Source organism: Anguilla rostrata, chromosome 13 (assembly GCF_018555375.3).
Source record: "Anguilla rostrata isolate EN2019 chromosome 13, ASM1855537v3, whole genome shotgun sequence".
In the NCBI taxonomy this organism is placed as follows: Eukaryota; Metazoa; Chordata; class Actinopteri; order Anguilliformes; family Anguillidae; genus Anguilla; species Anguilla rostrata.
Window position 1 is genome coordinate 11,619,670 of NC_057945.1, and position 17,933 is coordinate 11,637,602.

At 43.3% G+C, this 17,933-nt stretch overlaps 1 protein-coding gene across 1 annotated transcript; it reads right to left on the reverse strand.

Annotated features, from left to right (window-relative positions):
• Nucleotides 1–3,181: 3,181 nt before the first annotated feature.
• On the reverse strand, nt 3,182–17,598 carry LOC135238182 (general receptor for phosphoinositides 1-associated scaffold protein-like). Its single transcript, XM_064305897.1, has 8 exons — nt 16,706–17,598; nt 13,052–13,101; nt 11,705–11,759; nt 8,600–8,702; nt 6,784–6,877; nt 6,052–6,118; nt 4,724–4,790; nt 3,182–4,198 (listed from the first exon to the last, which is right to left on the reverse strand). The coding sequence occupies exons 1-8, from the start codon at nt 16,970–16,972 to the stop codon at nt 3,699–3,701; spliced, it is 1,203 nt and encodes a 400-aa protein (XP_064161967.1). The 5' UTR covers nt 16,973–17,598; the 3' UTR covers nt 3,182–3,698.
• Between the last annotated feature and the right edge of the window lie 335 nt (nt 17,599–17,933).

Consider the following 17,933-nt stretch of genomic DNA (forward strand, 5'->3'; position numbering starts at 1 on the left):
GGGTTTCTGGCTCGTCTTTCGGGCTCACAGTTAAAGCCACTGAAGAGTGCCCCACCCCCGCCACACCCCACACGCACACACACACACACCACACCCACAACCCACCCCACACACGGCACCTGTCACACCAGTGAGTACGAAAGGAGGGGAGACGTGTCATCGCTCACTACAGCTGCACACTCTCCTATAGCTAGCCTCGTCTCCTCACTGTAACGGAAAACGCATCATTCACGAGGACAGCTGAGCGCCTGTGTGATATGTGTCCTCAGATGAGTCCGCACCAGCTCTGCTCTCTCAGCTCTCTGTCCCGTTTAGCACGCTTCAGCATCCTGAAGAAAAATGGAGCGGTAAAAAACAAAAAAAACAGGCCTTACTGCACATTAGGACCCACGAGGAAGCATCAGCCCTCTGTGGTGCGAGATTACAAGTATGTGATCAGAATGTACTTAGCTGAACATTCTAATCTCTTATGGGAAAAAAAAGTCACAATACTAGCATGGCTTTAAACGAAATGTGCTCCAAAGACTTAGACAAATTACACCAGCAGTATAAATAGGTGGGAGGAGCTCCACCACTGTTTCATGTGGAAAGTACAATAAATCATATTCATGCTCTCGGGTACTTGTCATTATATTTGCAATTTCAAAATGAATTATCCAGGCATTTGCGGGTTACTTGTGCTCTGCCAGATGAGTAGTGTATAAATCTGATATTTCTATCTTTTAAAATGTATCTTTTAAGAGCATATATACAGTCATTATACTGTTTCTCTTGCCTGAGCCCCCATAGTTCACTGCAGAGTCATTGCTTATATCTATGAGATGTCTGTGACATAATTGATGGGAATTGTATTCAAATGCAAAAACAGAATATTGGTTTTTTTTTGAGCACCACAGAATTTGAAAAAAGTATGATTTATGAATTGAACTGAATGAGTCAAGCTGTATTCTAGTATGGCAAATATGGGTAACAGCATATGGATTGAGTTTAGTGTGATGGATTTTTCCTTAAATAAGTAGAACGGGGCATTTAGTCGATCAAGGCTCATCACTGTTCGACAGCTTAAATGAGTTATTTCTTACGTTTCTGTGAAAGAGAAACACCTTTTAAGTGTTCACCACAGCCGCTGCCACACATAGATATTACTGATTGTAAAGTCACAGGGTGATATCTAATGGCTATCTGACATCCAAAGCCGACAGGGTTTATTTTCTACCAAAACGAAGCCAAAAGCATAAGCGCTCATGGCCATAGGTACACCTGTAGAAACATAAATATTACCTATGCAATAACTTGCATGTTGCATTTGCTGTAATGTCCACAACAATGCACATTAAGGTTAAAGACAGAAACATAAAAAATACTAACTGGCTTTCTCGCAATAAACCACTCGCAGAGGTACCAAGTCCATTTAGCCATTTTACCACAGAATGCATTATTAATACGTTTATCAAGCCAGTTGGTTTTTCATTACAAGGAAGTGAAAACCCAGCTGTGTCAGCTGCAGTTTCCCCGAGTCTGGAGGCAGTAGCGCAGATGGCCGCTCTATGGCGATGAGGCAGCGCTGTTCCGGCTGCACAGCACCCAGCAGGGAACCGGCCCGGGACGTCCCTCTCCAGCTCCCCCCGGCTCTACAATTAGCAGAGGGAGAGAGCGGAGACAGAGATCTCCTGTTCTCTCAGAATCAAAGTCGCCCCCCACGCACCCACCTCCCACTGAACCAGGCCGCAGCGCTGCTGGAATGCTTCTGCCGCCGTCTCCGCGAACCTCGCCCGACGCCCGAGCGCGGCCTCGCCACAAACGCACGCCCCAGATCGGGCGCCTCCTTGCACCGAGGCTGGGAGCGGCGTCCCGTTATACCAACATGCCATTGTTGATAATAAAATAATAAAATACTGCAGATCAATTGTAAAGCCTGTTTGTTTAATTTGCTACTTTAAGCCATGTCATTTCACTCCCCAGTCCACAATGCGGGACTGAGCAGCCATTGTGTCAGAGGCGTACAATTTAGGAGCAGTGGGCACAGACAGACTGCTGGCACCTGATTAACCGGGAGTTCCATGCCAGTCTGTGGGGCCCATCTCTACAGAACCCAGTGAGCAACCTGGCAGCCTCATGGGTTTGCCCACCATCTTGAAGAAAAAAGGCATTAGCCTGCACACCATGTTAAGAGTTAAGTTTCTCTGGATAGGAGTGTCTGCTAAAGGCCAGAAGTGTAATGTAATGTAGCAAAATTGAATCTAAATATGGTGGAGGAAACGAGACGCGAGATGTCGGCTGTCACTGCCAAGTGTCTCACACAAACAGATAAAGGAACCATGCCAGACACTAGAAATAAAGCTTTTTAAGCACAAAAGTGTTTCACCACTTAACATAAACCAGGAGACAAATGCACATCTTCTGCAAAAACAAACGCATAGCTTGTCAGGGAGAACGTTTGCCTTCAGGTTAAGAGACACACTTTGAGTCCTCTTATTTATTCATGGCTCAGTGCACAGCAATTACTTCACAGTAACTCATCCTTGTTTACAGTATAAGGGAGGGAAATGTATATCCTACTATTTAGTCCTAATGTGACAGATACTATAAGAGATTAGTAAAAGATTTGTATATTTTGCAAGCAGATCAAAGAAATTCTCACATTACGTCAGCTACATCAGTGTCTAATGGCAATACCTGGATACACTGGATACCTTTGAGCCAAACAGGAATTTCTGGGTAACCCTTCATCCAAATGTGTTGAGTGCGGCTGTTGTATGTGGCTCTGCTAAGCTTAGTTATGGGTGGAACAGTGTGCTTACTGAAACGCCAAATTTCAGCAAAATATTGGCCCATACTTTCTGGAGTCAGTCTACTTCACAGCTGAATTCACTGTTGACTCCTTCTGGTCTTCAGAGTTGAGAGAAACCGATATGGTATTTAAGGAAAACTGGTTAAGCACATGTTCACAATTACACTGTATTATTAATCAGGGGCTATGACCCCCTTTTTTTTTACTTCTCATTTTCACTAGGTCTCTAATTTTCAAATGAGCAAGCTTAAACCAGTGGGGACAGTTCTTCACATGCATTTTAAGGACGGAGGTATCTGAAGGTGAGTGAAGTTGTCTTTGGGATAAATGATATAGGCCACTGCATTGCAGAGCTACAAGAATGATGAAAATCCACAGTCACAAGATAAAAACTTTCCAGTGATCCACTTTAATTTGCTCATCACTTTTGAAGGAAAAAAAAAGAGCCATTCATAATCTCATAACAAGGTTACTCTTACAGGATCAGCACGACCAGCTGGCATTTTTTGTCTTTATTACAAAAGAAAAAAAGTTCTACAAAAACACGGAATAAATAAATACCTGCATAAAAAATGGAAAAAGGCATGTGCAGCACAAAAGTAATTTTACAAACCCTTACTGAGGCCAAAGAGGTCACTACAGACCCTGCCACAGGGTATGGGAAGGGATGGGTTTTAAAATGGGGCAGGAATTCAGATGGGGTTGGATATGGAGCAAGGTCTGACTTGGGATGGCGTGAGATTTTTGATAGGGTAAGATTTGGGGTGGGATGAGATTTGGGTTGAGGTAAGATTTGGGATGGAGTGGGATCTGGGATGGAGTGGGATTTGGGATGGGTTAAGATTTCAGACATGGTAATATTTGAGCGGGAGTAAGATTTGAGATGAGGTAAGGTGCGGTCTGGTTGTCACAGCTTGTTCTCATCCTCCTCCAGGGGTCTGTTGAGTCCTGGAATGAACCTGAGCAGATGTCTGCACAAACTGTTCTGCTTGGCCCGCCGCGGCAGGGAGCCGTAGAGACCCTGGCTGGCACCGCCCGGCTTCTCAGACGCGCCGTGCCCCGCCGCCCCCCGCAGGTAGCTGCGGGTGCTGGCGCTGCGGGTGAGGTTGGTCTTGGCGGCGGCGAAGAGGCCGCTGGCCCTGTGGGCGCCTCCAGGAAGCCGCTCCTCTGTGGAGCCGGCGCTGGGGCGGCTGCTGGGACATGGGGAGGCGTGGCTGTGCGGGCTAGCTGCTGTTGCGGTGCTAACGTTGCTAGCGCTCCTGCTAGCGCTGGTGGGGACGTGGGCGGGATGGTGGGTGAGCTGGTGGTGGTGGAGGTGGGCGGGGCTGGGGACGGGGCTGGGGTTGCCCACGTTGAAACACGCCAGGGCCTTGGACTCTGAGACCGCCTCATCGCTCATTAGAATGCCTACAGAAAAAAACAGTTTGGACAGTGCGTGAGACAGGACACTGAGGGAAACTACAGGACACTGAGGGAGACTACAGGACACTGAGGGAGACTACAGGACATTGAGGGAGAGACATTTCCTACAGTTTGGGTGCTACCTAGGGTGGGACAGGCTTCATGTTAGACACATGCTCTGAGTTTTCTGGGTGCTGGTACACAGTTCAGCAGATATAGATCTCTTGCAAATTAAAGGTATAGCTGACTTTCTGGGGTTTTTTTGCAAATTATTTCAGTTTTAGTGTATGTTTTTGACTGAGCCAGACCCTCTACCTGCCATTATAAAGCCGGCAGGTTGTCAGAAACTTCTCTAAATATCTAAAACATCCTAATGCCTAATCAAAAAGAGACACAAAAATAATATGAGACAAATATGAAAAGCCCCAGAAAGTGAACTATGCCTTTAAATAAGACACTTGTTTGTTCATAGTGACCAAACAATGCACTGGGTAACATATCACATAGAGTGTGACCAGAGGGCGAACTCACCATGCAGAAGCTTTTGCTCCTGTTTCATAAGAGACTCATATTCATCCCACTTCTCCTGCAAGGTTTGCTATTTAAAGACACAAAAAACAAAGTAAGTTCCTGTTTCTCCCTCAAGACTGAGTCATTCGTTGACCAATGAGGAGGTCCTGCCAGAAAACAAGACCACGCTGCAGCTGGTGACTGAGATGTGTCGTCATGGAAATTAAAGAAAAAAACTGGTGAAACTGACAAACTCCAGTTTAATATTACCGTCAGATGTGATTGGCTCAGTAGCTCAGTCGATACTGTAGAATGGCCCATGCCTAACTGCTGCACAATGACTAATTGCATTCTGCAGAGCCACTTAAATCAGTCAGACTGTAGTAAACCAAGCGAACCAATCAATCTTCAGGCCCTTCGCCCTCTCTACTCCACAACCTCAGGGAGTCTGGCTATCCCATCCTAGCCTGTCTGTACCCCCAATGGTGGAACGGACTTCCCAAGGTGGTCAAGACAGCAGAAGGCAAACAGAACAACCACCCCTTGACACAGCATTTTTGTTACGCTCTTATCCCTCCCCCTAACACTCATACCTTATGTTCCCTACCCCTAACACTCATTAAGTTCAATTTATGGTTTTTTCAGGTTTTACTTCTTAGGGCTTGAGATGGATGTCATTTACATGCGTTCAGAATTTGAATGTTGGTTCTTGTTGAGCATAGCTCGTTTGCATTAGCGCTGTAGTGATGTTTTATATACGTTGGTCTGGGAATGTTGTTCGTCAGGTCTGGCTCTACTACTTATGTAAAGCAGGTGAACGTACTCCTTCACTGTAAGTCTCACTGAATGAGAGTGCTAAATAAACACAATATAATGTAGATACAGTAGAATGGCTCTGCAGGGACTGTAGAATGACTTTCTGGGTACTGCAGAGTGGCTCATTTGACTCATTAAATACTGCAGAGTGGCGCCTTTGACTCATTAAATAGGCGCCTTTGACTCTGTAAATACTGTAGAGTGACTCCTTTGACTCATTAAATACTGTAGAGTGACTCCTTTGACTCATTAAATAGGCGCCTTTGATTCTGTAAATACTATAGAGTGACTCCTTTGACTCATTAAATACTGTAGAGTGACTCCTTTGACTCATTAAATACTATAGAGTGACTCCTTTGACTCATTAAATACTGCAGAGTGGCATCTTTAACTCATTAAATAGGCGCCTTTGACTCTGTAAATACTGTAGAGTGAGTCCTTCGACTCATTAAATACTGTAGAGTGACTCCTTTGACTCAGTAAATACTGCAGAGTGACTACTTTGACTCATTAAATACTGCAGAGTGACTCACCCGTAGATACTGCAGTCTGGCCTCCAGCTCAGCCTTCCGTAAGGAGTCACTGTACACCGTCTCCAGCCTGGAGGGAAGACAGCCTGTGTGAGTGCGGGTGCCGCGGGTTCACAGAACGCACAGAAGACCTGCTGTGAAGTACCTGCTTCACTTCCTATTTCCTAAGACTAACGGAACAACATTCATCACCCATACTCTGGGTCTCACTATTTGGATCTAACGGGCAGATGTATTTCAAACTGAACCACTCACAAACTTGTCATACGTTTTCTGAATTTTATGAAGATTTTTGGTTTTTTTCATTATTAATGGAATGGTCATATTTATTATTTCTAATACTATTATTCAAAGCCACGTGATTATACTCCGTTTCAACTCTGTTTCATTGAAGGAGAAAAAACAACACTTCAGTAAACAACACTGGAGCAAACAACACTGGATATTCACTAAGATCATTGTTCACTCCTAAACTGTTCCAGCAAACACTGGAATATGTATTTCCCCCTATAACCATACTGTTGACACAGGTGATTGTTTACCAAAGCAAAGAAATAGGGGGAATGTCAACTTGACTAACTGTCATGAGGTCAAAGGTCAAACGCTGCAGAACTCTACAGGAGTCGGCGCGTCTGTGTGTGTTTGTGTATGTGTGCAAGCGATGGAGTGGGAGAGGTTTCTGCTAACAGATCCTGTTGCCTCTATAACCTGTTTTCTCCGAGCAGGAATACTCACCTGATGGTGTTGCCAGAGGATCTTATCAGCTGAACGATTTCCTTATGTCGAAACCCATCGACGCTGGCCTCGTTGACACCTGAGATGGTGTCTCCTGTATCACATAAATCAAAAGGCCATATTTACATCAACAAATCGTTGAGTTTTTATTACTGCTGCAGTCAGTTGCAGTTACCTGCTACTGCATTCTGGGGTAGTAAATGTTGCTTATGATTAATGGGTATATTATTTTCCTTATTTAACTATGTAGGTCAGCTCAGTCACAACAAAACCTCATTGAAAATAATGATGATTGAACACTATGCTACACCCCATGCATATGAAATATTAATAAACAACACCTGGCATATTACTCTTACTCTCCTTTTTCGTAAACGCAGTGGGGAAAATGTATTCAATCATTTTAACACGGTCATAAAACACTGACAAGATCATTACTGTTCTAATTCTTTATTTATTCGTACTGTTTCTGTCGTGAGAAATTCGAGCTTTTTCCAGCTTGAATTTTTAAGCCACACAGTTTCTTTAATGTTTTACTCAGGTGATATTTAAGTACTGCAACAGAAAAATGAGTTTCTGCCCTAAAGACTGACAGTGTTTTCCTCTCCCTGGAATTCAGCTGCCAAAAAGCCCCTCAAATAGCACGGTGGGTTTTTGCATTTTCCTGAAGCATGAAATGCAAAGCACTTCAGCAGTACAGGAAGTGAAACTATCAGTTACAGAGAGAGAGATACAATGTGTTTTTAACAATTCATAAAATGACATGGATACTCCAACAAAAAAAAAGTAATATACTGCAATATATTGTAAATATATGGAATTTTAAAAAATACACTAACAAATATGTTTCAGGGCAATGTAATATATTGCAATATCTAAAACCAGAAATAAGTTGTATATTTGCCCTTATATATTGACACGGTGCAATATCACAAAAATACACTTTATTTGCATATATTGTCAGTATATTGCATTTTCTTAAGGGTATTCAGACTCTAATATTGCTATTGCAGGTGACGGCAGCTGCTCATATTCCCAGTGCTTTGATAGGCTGGAAATGGGGAAGCTCGCTGCTGTGTTTGCAGTGCGCTCAACAGTTCAACGGCAGAAAAAAACACAGCTTTGGGTCTTATTGACACTCAGACAGCCGGGCTATCAGCAGGTAAACAAGATGGGGGGAGGAGCTTATCGGTTCACCTCACCTGCCACCTGCATGGGCGGAGTCACTGCTGTGGCCATTTGGCAACCATTTTCTGTATATTTCAAATCATTTACATTTGCATACATACTAATGCATGTTTTATACATTTCTACTAGCATGCACGTGTGCCTGCGTGCATTTGTGAGAAGGCCTTTGGTCTTAAGTTTGTTGTTTTTGCAAGTAGACCCGACTGCAGGATGCAGGAGGGGTAGGGTTGGATGTCGAAGGGTGGGGTTTGACATCAAGCTCCGCCCTCCTGGAGCCTGCTGTCAGACGCCCCTCTGTTTTTGGCGCTTTTAAGTTTCCTCTCCTCGCTCAGACTCCAGCGTGTAGCGGTGCCCGGAGGTCTGGCATTATGTGCTGACTGTGCCAGGCTTGGCCGGCAGCCACGCACAGCAGTGAATAATTGCCCGTGGAGTCCCCCCTGGGGAGGCAGGTCTGGCCAGTCAGATTTCTCCCATCTCATAAAGCACTATAAACCGGCCAATCAGCCGCCTGGCTGCCGGGGTGCCTGCAGTCTGCCTGTCTCAGCTCGGCGTTGAGTGTAAACCTGTACTTTCACACAGAGCTCCCTGCTGGAACCACAATGACCAATAAAACCGGGGAGATGCTCACCAACTCTGAGGCCCGCACGATGGGCGGGGCTGCCAGGACACACCTTACAGACGAACGTGCACATCTCCACCGACGTCTCGTCCGTGTGATGGAGACCGTAGGTCTGAAACAAAATGAAGACAAAAGTTAGAGCAGCCAATCAGCGAGCATCGCTTCCAGATGTGGGTGTGGAATTCATTTACAGTTGTTAATGAACATGCTTTGAAAGCGTTGCTACTCTAGCTCGATAGACTAAATATAAACTAATATAATCGATAGACAATATAAACACACTGATGCCATCAGTAGCGATTCTGTGGTGTATCTGCAGCAAGCAGTGAATCGATGGGAAAAGACTGCTATTAGCTTCATAGAATAGAAGTCAGTTCAAAGTATTCTAAATTTAGTGTATGCGATTAGCCTGGAGGGGAAGAACGAATAGAAAGTACAACATGGTAAGTAGAGGATGGGGGAGAGATTTTAATTAGAGGAATTTGAAATGGATTTTGAACTCTCCACAAAGAAGAGCACTGTGTATAAAACTGGCACACTGCACCGAGCTGTCCTTCCTCATTTTATAAACCCTCAAAGGCTTTGGCAACAAAGCCGTGACCTGCTTCTAAGATTAATATTGAGAAGCACTCCACTTGAACAAAGGGTTTTATAAATGGAGCGGAACAGCCAGGAGACTGACCTTGGAGTTTCCCTCATAAATCAATCGTAATGACTGCACAGGTGTGCAGGTTTGGCAGTGGATAAAAACAGCGTTTCTATGGATCCTACAGAGAAGCATGTATATATTACATATATAGTCTTCTCTTGTCACTGTATATATGTGGAACCAATGTAAGGAACCATGTCTTATGTATATGCTAAAAACAGGCAATTAATTTTTGTCCTCTCTAGGGGACATGAGCCTCTGATCTTACTCTCAAGAATCATATACTCTACCATGAAACCTACACTACAAGGGACATTCCATAAAACTATAATAAAATAATACGTCCAAAATAACACATTTCCAGTACAACAAGTTTTGTCATCCAAGACATTTGTATTTTATCGAGAAAAAAAAAAGAGGGGTAACACACACAGAGCAAGAGGAAAGGTAAAATCGGATACAGAACCGTGTGTGGACACCTCCACTGTCTTCCCTGTGTGTGTGAAAACCTTAATCTCGTGGCGCTTCCTTTACACTCTCACAAGCTGAAGGAAGGCCTCTCTGTCAGAGGATTCCAGCCCTGCCGCCGTCACCAGAAAGCAATGTGCAGTCGAGGCCACAACTCAACCAGCACTTGTCAGCTTTAACATTGCTGACCTTCCATTTTGACTTAATTTTGGACTGCTGAACTACAAAAACCAAAACTTGTTTATAACTGCGAAGCTAATTCTATTGACAGCAGACACCAAAATAAAGAATCACACTTCACACAGATTACATTTACATAGGCTTAGTACTCTGTAGCAATAATTTAAGAAATGTTTAAAAAAAAACATTTTTGTGATAAATGGTTACACCCCGCATTCACTGCTTGTTTATGATTGCTATAACCAATGACCCTTGCTCTTTCATGCAACGCCCACCACATTACATTGAGAAGAAAGCACCGTAAATTCCACACTGAAATTCAAAGGTCCCTGCTTCAATCCCTTCTCAGAAAAAAAACGTCACCGAGAATGAAAGTGACAGCTCATCTCGGCTGACCCATGACGATTGACTACGCAGAACCAGGCCACTGCCGTTCTCCCCCGCATCTCTGAATCACCGGCAGCTGCCTCTCAGCGGTTTGCCAGTTTACCATTCAGGCTGGAACTTCCTCCAAACATTGACAGCGACAAAACCATGCAAATTACACCTTTGCTGTTTCAGTCTGTTTCATTCACCAAACAGGTGAAACAGGTAAGGGAGGGGCTGCAGTAAACCAACGCGGAACACTGACCGTGAACAACCACAAATCGCATGTTGACATTTTGTGGACGCGGTTTTAACGCCTCTGAAACAGTGCCAGCAGTAAACTGCCTCACTAACACGGGTTAAAGATCTCTAGGCCTGTAGTACCCGCAAGGCCTACATACTGACATCCTGTGACGTCAGATGAGATCTGACAGAGATGTGATGACGTAAGATGTAGATGGTTTATACTGTTGAATGCGGTGGATATTGGGCAGGTGACCAGTCATGTCAGAGATGGAACTGGCTCGATGTTCGAGGCAGGCGAATGGTCAAGCACAACGTGGAACGGGTCCAAACAAAACGTGAGCGGGAAACACAAACACTGCACCCTGACCTCTCTGTCTAAATAATAAATAAGAAATCTAAAAAAAAAGAAAACTGACTGCCATTTTGATTCTAAATACAACCTGTCTTCTGAAAAAACATGACCACAGGGTTTTCCAACTCAAAGAAACAAATATTGTGCCAACACAGTTACTAAAACTATTACTATTATTATTAGTGCTACTACTACTACTAATAATAATAATAATAATAATAATAATTTAAAAAAGATTTAACAAAGTGTTAAATCACCATGGAAGCAGGAAAATCTGCTCCAGCCAGCACAGGTTGATAACACTGCACTAAATTATACAGAAAATAAATGCTGTCTTGTGTCATCAGTGTTTTCTTAAATAATTTAATCATTTTAATAATAGTCTGTTGGACACACAGATTGATGTAATTTGACTGAAACATTTTCTTATCGCTTTTTCTCTTTGCACATTGCACATTGCACCATTACTTTTTGTCCATCTTTTTTTACCAATTCTGACTTACGAACTTCTGTGGATTCAATGGTATGTGGGTTCATACAGTATGACTCTAACATGACTCTGTACCTCAACGGGAAAACAGCACGGATAATAGCAGCAGTCGATAACACTAGAGGAAGTCTAGACTTCTATAAGTCTCCCTGCTGGACACACGGGTCAGTGATTTTTAACAAACAGACGGAAGAATTGCATGATCCCCACGACCTCCTACTGGCGCAGATTAAGTGCTGAAGTGAAACCCGGCGTAATCTGTCCCTGATGCCCTAAATCTGAGGGTTAATATGGATAAGGAGGGAACCCTGTTATCCGACCCAAACTGCACAGGATCTCCACCCGACCGGACAATCCTCTTACCTGGATCTCAAAGCCAAACGCCTCCTCATCTTCTTTCTCCAAAACAATGACCTTCCTGGAATCAAACAGACAGGATGGAGAAGGGTAAGCAAAGACGCAAAGGCACATTAAAAACCGATCAAAAAAAATTCTTATGCACAGAGTGTTTAGTACGTGGTTTAAAAAAGATGCTTTGAAATCACACATTTATCACAGAAACCAGGGTGTCCGACTGCAAGTCACAGAAGAACGCTGACATCGCGATCTCGCAGCTTGTGTGAGCACTGCGGCCACCTCTGCACCCAGGGAAAACTCCTGCTGAGCAGACATGCAGTTGCAATGCCTTCCGTGTCTGAAGAACGGCCCTAAACCCAGAGGCCTTCTGATGTTACTTCAGCTCTGTGATGCAATCCTAACCTTCTGAATTACGTGTCCCAGCAGCACATGAGATTGCCACATTTTGGCTGTTTTTTGAGGGTCTTTCGCATTGCGCAGTCAAAATTTCTATTCATGCAAGTCTTTAATGAAAAAGATCACAGCTGTTCCTCACTGTTGTGTGCAGCCCTGGGTAAGAGGAGAGCAAAGGGAGGGTGCTCATGCTTTGGGAAACTTTCCTCGCTTTGCAAGACAGTAAAAAGACAACACACATGGATAAAAAATGAAAAATAAAAAAACTTTCCATATACGTCACTAATTATGTATTCCGAACAATTAGCGTCACGCTTCGGGCAAAAAAAAGGAACAAAAACAATGGCGGTATTGAGCGATTTAAAAAAAAGGAACCGCAACGCTCATAACAAGGCCCTCTATGGGACACACAGCTGTTGGCCCGGTACTGAGGACCCGGCGCTCGAAACGAAAAGAAGGGTGAAGCAAAGCACGTCAGGGAGAAGTTTGCAAAAGTCAGCTCGGTGCTGTGCCTGTTGCATTTTTGGAAGGGATCTTAGCTCAGGGCCGGATCAATGATAACAGCACATGTCTCGTTTGATTTTCTATTGGGAGATAGGTCAGTGTTGAAATAAGCTGGTTGCTGCACTGTAGTGGTGTAATATAGCTTTCCTTCTAGCGCTCCTGATTAAAGTTGTGCAACTGTAAACTCAAATGCATCCAAATTTGTGACAAACTGGCTAAAGAAATGCTTATTCACGGACAAAATTTCCTTTTGGATTTTGATAAATATTTTATTATTATCTGGAGATTTCTGTCAGATTAAACAGTTCAGCCATGTTCTCCCTCCACCCTGTTTGAGAAACACAAGGGAAAGCAGCCAACAGCAGTCTGGTCTCCACCGCACAAGAACTCAGCTGGTGAATATGAGACAATTCAGCAGGGCTGAAGGACATACCCAGAAGAACGCAGGCGGCTTACCTGTGCTGCTCAGGCGAGTGCGTCATGGAGTTCCACATCTGCGACGCCACCTGCAGGGACCAGAGAGAGCACCAATCAGAAGGAGCTAGGCCAACCGGCGATGCAGAGGGTCCGACTGTCTGTGTAAGAGGCCGTTGGTTCTCAGTTTGGCCCTCCTATCAGAACCACTAACCAGCTGAACTTTTATTTTATTTTTCAGTTCTACAAAAATGACTATCATTTACTGTCACATACTGACCTATTTCAAACAACAGAAACAACAGCAACAGAAGTTCTCTCTCCAAGGAATACTTTTACTTTTAAGCTCAAGGTCTTCTATGGGGGCCATTTTGTGCTTGGTCACTGATCACAGCTGCTTGCGGTCGTACAGTACTTTCTCCTCATACTGACCTGGCCGAATATTGTCAGCAATTTATATTACATGTGATACGTGCATTTTCTGCAAAGGTTTCATCCTTTTAAATATTGGGAGTCATCACTATTGGCATGTTCCCCAGCATGTGGAGTTACACACTACAGCCAGCAGAAAGCCTTGATTCTTCCCACAGGTACAGAAAGAGGAGGAGCAGGACAGCATTTCATTATTTATGCATAAGGCACCAAAGGCTCACGCCCTTCCCCTTCAACTCTTAGGAATCAACGCACTGTTCTCTAAATTGGCACGTTCACTTCGAGAATAATAGAACTAATTCGGTAACATATTACTTTTTACGTAAGAACTCACCCTGTGAGGCATTTAAATAATTATAATAACCAAATACTGTACTGACAAGCCTTCTGATAAGGGTTTTCACAAAGGTCTTTTGTAGCAACGCGGCTGGGCTTGTATGGCGGGCTTGTGGGGGACGTGGGCATGAAAATGACACAGGCTTTATTCTCCTCCTAACAGTGAAAGCCTTTCATCTGTAGACCCACTGTTCTTGGACAACAAGCAGAAAAGCAACACATCACTCATCAAAGCTGGACTTTTTTTCCCCCTCTTACAATTTCCAATTTAGCCCCTCGGCAGAGTTGGCAGACGCTTTTAGACAGAGCGACTTGCAAACGTCTCTTTGGCTAACTTTCCCCTGTAATTTTAATAAAAAGCTAAAAGCTAAAAAGCTAAATCAAATCGATCCGTCCAGTTAATCTCATTATACCTGCTCTGTCCTTCTTGGAAGTTGCTCTCTGATCAATACATTTGATTCGTTTTTGATGTTTATCAGCCGCATGACCTGGTAAGCTGGAATGTTCCATCCATACACACAGCCTATCTGAACAAATATAGGCAGGAAACGATATATAAAGCCTGCAAATCTGCAAAAAACAGCCACACATTCTGAAGATCAGATCTGGCCTTTATGTACTTTAAATCAGGGGTTACTGAACTATGACCCAAGGGCCAAAATGTGGCCAACTTATCCATTTTGACCCACCAACCAATCAATCAACAAATCAATCAATCAATCACCAAGTTGTCCCACTGAACAGTTCAAAATAATTGACGAAATACAGGCAAAGCACAGTTCTGTAAGATGGATATAGATGACATAAAAGCACAGTAAAAAGAAGTGTTCACACTTTCAATTGTTTTTATCAGCATTGTTTCTGAATTTCTGATCTTAGCTGCAAGAGAGTCCTACAAAACGTAAGTTAGCGAGAGAAGGTTCTTAGTCCTGATAATTTGAGGCGAACCCAGTAGTCCCTCGCCTTCCAACCACTAATACCAAAAATGTATTGTTTTCATGAACTTATTTCCAAGTGCACACAGCGACGTCATAGAACCGAATAGCCTAAGTTCAGTCTGCGGGCGAAGACGAGCGACACTGCTGCACAGCTGGAAGAGGCAAGAGCTCGATCAACCGGAGGAGACGCTATTGCGTGATGAAACGAGGACAAGCGCAACACCGGCCCAGTCAGTCTGCGAACAAGCGAGCCCGTATATCACACTGAGGGTTCCAATGAATGACATCATCATCTGGCAGAAACAGGGAGGGACATGGCTCTATGCTGAAACATTCTCGGGACCCCTTCTTTGGGTTGGGTAGACATACAACAAAATATGCGTAAACAGAGGCTCATAATAATAACTGTCAGTTACACTGTTATTCATAGGTGCGTTCAGAGTTCACTGTTCATTCAGCCACCAGGTTTTTATGACAATTGATAAAACACAGACAATAAATTATATTCTGTGATGATTTTGGGTAAATTAGACTCTTTCCAGTGGAAAAATTGCTCGAGTAATTTGTATGTGGTTGGATTTTACAGTCCCGGGCATACCAATCCAGTGGCAACTGCACGAGAATTCTAAATAAAGACGTGTTTCAAAAATACACCAGGATGCAAATAATTTGGAACTTGAACTTGTGAACGAAAAAAGCAGCATAACACAGCCATGCGTCTTCCTTTCGATGTGAACTGTTCTTACTGGTATTCAAATAATATACAACGATACATTAAAATTATACATTGGAAGTATTATTTAAAGGTAAGCGCACGGGTGTATACATGCTCCCGCTCGTCACTGTTGCATGCGAAATGACCTTAGCTACATCATGTTATATGTGGACAGTGACACAAAATTTCAGGTTATTTAAACAATAAAAATGTGTGTTAGCTCGACGTCGCATTTCGCAGCCGCTTCACGGGTAGTCTACAGGAAACGCAAAGCCAGTGATGTCAGTGGTTGCAGGATCCATGTTCGAACTTTACAGTGCTTTCACTGAAGCGTTTTTCATTGTTGCAACCTGATCACCCACGAAAATTTAATTGGGTCACTGCAATGCTAAAGATCCACGGAATTACGTCCATTTTCTCGAGGTGCCAACACTTTACACATGCAAATCACGTGCAAGAATTCCACATGCGAGATATTGCAATAGCTACATTACCTGCGAAGTGTGAAATACTGATCAGGGACATGTCCATGCATGTAACCACGGAGACTGCAATATTGGTTATAGGCTACATAGCCTATAGACATACCCACATACACACGCACACACACGCACACTGGTACACACATACACACGACTGTGATCGGTTTGGGCACGGGGGATAGGTTTAGGCAGGCTACTTTAATTTGCCTAACAATAATTATAATGTTGCTCAATCATTTCAACCATGATAACCTCGGGCCATTAATCTGAATTACACCGTTCAAATTGTTAGCTGATGTTACAATATCTACACAGTGGGCGGATTTTTCTTCAGATGTTCAGTTCAGCACGTGTCGCATTCTGCTCCCGCATAAGACTAGGTTAGCAGACAAGTATGTACATAAAACAGGTAGAGGACTAAATATAGAACAGGTTTTGCTTACACCGTGTTTAGCATGCAATGCATCGATGAAAGCACAGTTAATAATGTATTTAAAGACGGAATCAACTATAATATCACCTGCAAGAAGTTGATTAGACTAGCGTAGTGCATCATTTTAAGTAACCGCATTATGTATCATAAGAATTTTATTTTCACGTTCTTATTCTTATGTGTAGCCTATAGTGCAATTTAAAGTAAAACGTGGTAGGATGAGATGCTACCTGCTCAGGCATATATCCGTTAAGCTACATATTAATGTTAATCGTTGTTCAGAATGGGATCCGAAACAACAGCCACACTTCGAAAATATCATAGCAGTTTGAAATATACTGAACAAAACGAAATTTCTACCTTTCTGCGGTTTCTCGGCAACGTTCCACCGGAGTAAGCCAGCGTCTTGTAATTGTAAACATCCAAAGAATTGTTCATCGAGACCATGGCTTTGTAGTTGTCTGATTTGGAAGTGGGAAAGTGAGTCTCGGCACTGCTCGGGCAAGACGTCCCATGATCCGGTTTGCTGGAGCTCCGCTTCTCTAGCCGCCAGAAAGACATGTTCTTCATGGCCGGCGAGTGGTAAGTGGAAAGTGTGCACCTCGGCTGCTCGTCTTGTAAAAACATTTATTCCGTGAAACTGAAGGGAATTTTCACGGCACTGACAAAGTTGTGCTTACTACGCCAATTAGTTGCAGTTGTAGGTCGCACCATTAAAACGGGAACGTTATGGACCAATCTCACAGAAGATGCTCTGGCCTAGGGGTGGGGCGACTTGTATGTTCGTTGAGATTCTGCGGTCACACTCCTGGTTATTGTTTGCGGTGTGATTGTTTTAGGCATGGAAAGTGCGCGACTCGAGTTTTACCATAACTTTTCATACATTGCTTGTAAAAATAAATAAATCGCATTACCATTATGAAAATTGTGTGATAATTTAAAAAAACATACATACAGTCCTCATATGGTAGGTTACTATTTCAATTTGGACATCTTCTTAGTTTAAGCCGCCTCATTGAGACGCATTATCATAAACGTGTGTCCTAGAGCGAATCTGTCCAGATGTCTATATTCCGTACAGGCTACAGACAAGATATTCACTACTCCAGGCCCAATTCTCCCAAGGAGTATAAACTTAACGTTGAGGAAAAGTAGGCGATAAAGGACCGTACGCGATACTATTCATTTCAGTATCTGTGACCAAAATTCTACAGCAGTTCCTTCGAGTATCTTTGCGGAAACGTCTCACAATCCTATCTGCCAAAAGAAACATTTGTCCAAACCGCCATGGGAGGAAAAAAGGAGAAGCGGGCGCCATCTGGTGCACGCTCCTTCGCTTCATATGGGACCTGTGTAGGCATGTTTGCTGAGACTCCGATGGCTTGCCTTTGAATGTATAGTTCATTTTTTGGTGTTTTTATTATATTGATATTATTATAATGCATGTTGTATATGGGGAAGGATATTTTATATACTTAGAGAGGTTTTACGACCTGTAGACTTTACAATGGCTGGTGTAAGGGTATTTTGCTTTTAAAGTTCATGTTTAAAAGCAAGAAAATACACTTTAAAAAAAGCATGTACACAG

Excerpts from the sequence above, each read along its gene's own strand:
- LOC135238182 (XM_064305897.1), bottom strand. The coding sequence starts at position 16,972 with ATGTTTTTACAAGACGAGCAGCCGAGGTGCACACTTTCCACTTACCAC. Across the intron at positions 8,703-11,704 it reads CGTTTGGCTTTGAGATCCAG|ACCTACGGTCTCCATCACAC; the intron begins GTAAGAGGATTG and ends ATTTTGTTTCAG. Across the intron at positions 4,199-4,723 it reads GGAGCAAAAGCTTCTGCATG|GCATTCTAATGAGCGATGAG; the intron begins GTGAGTTCGCCC and ends TTTTTTCTGTAG.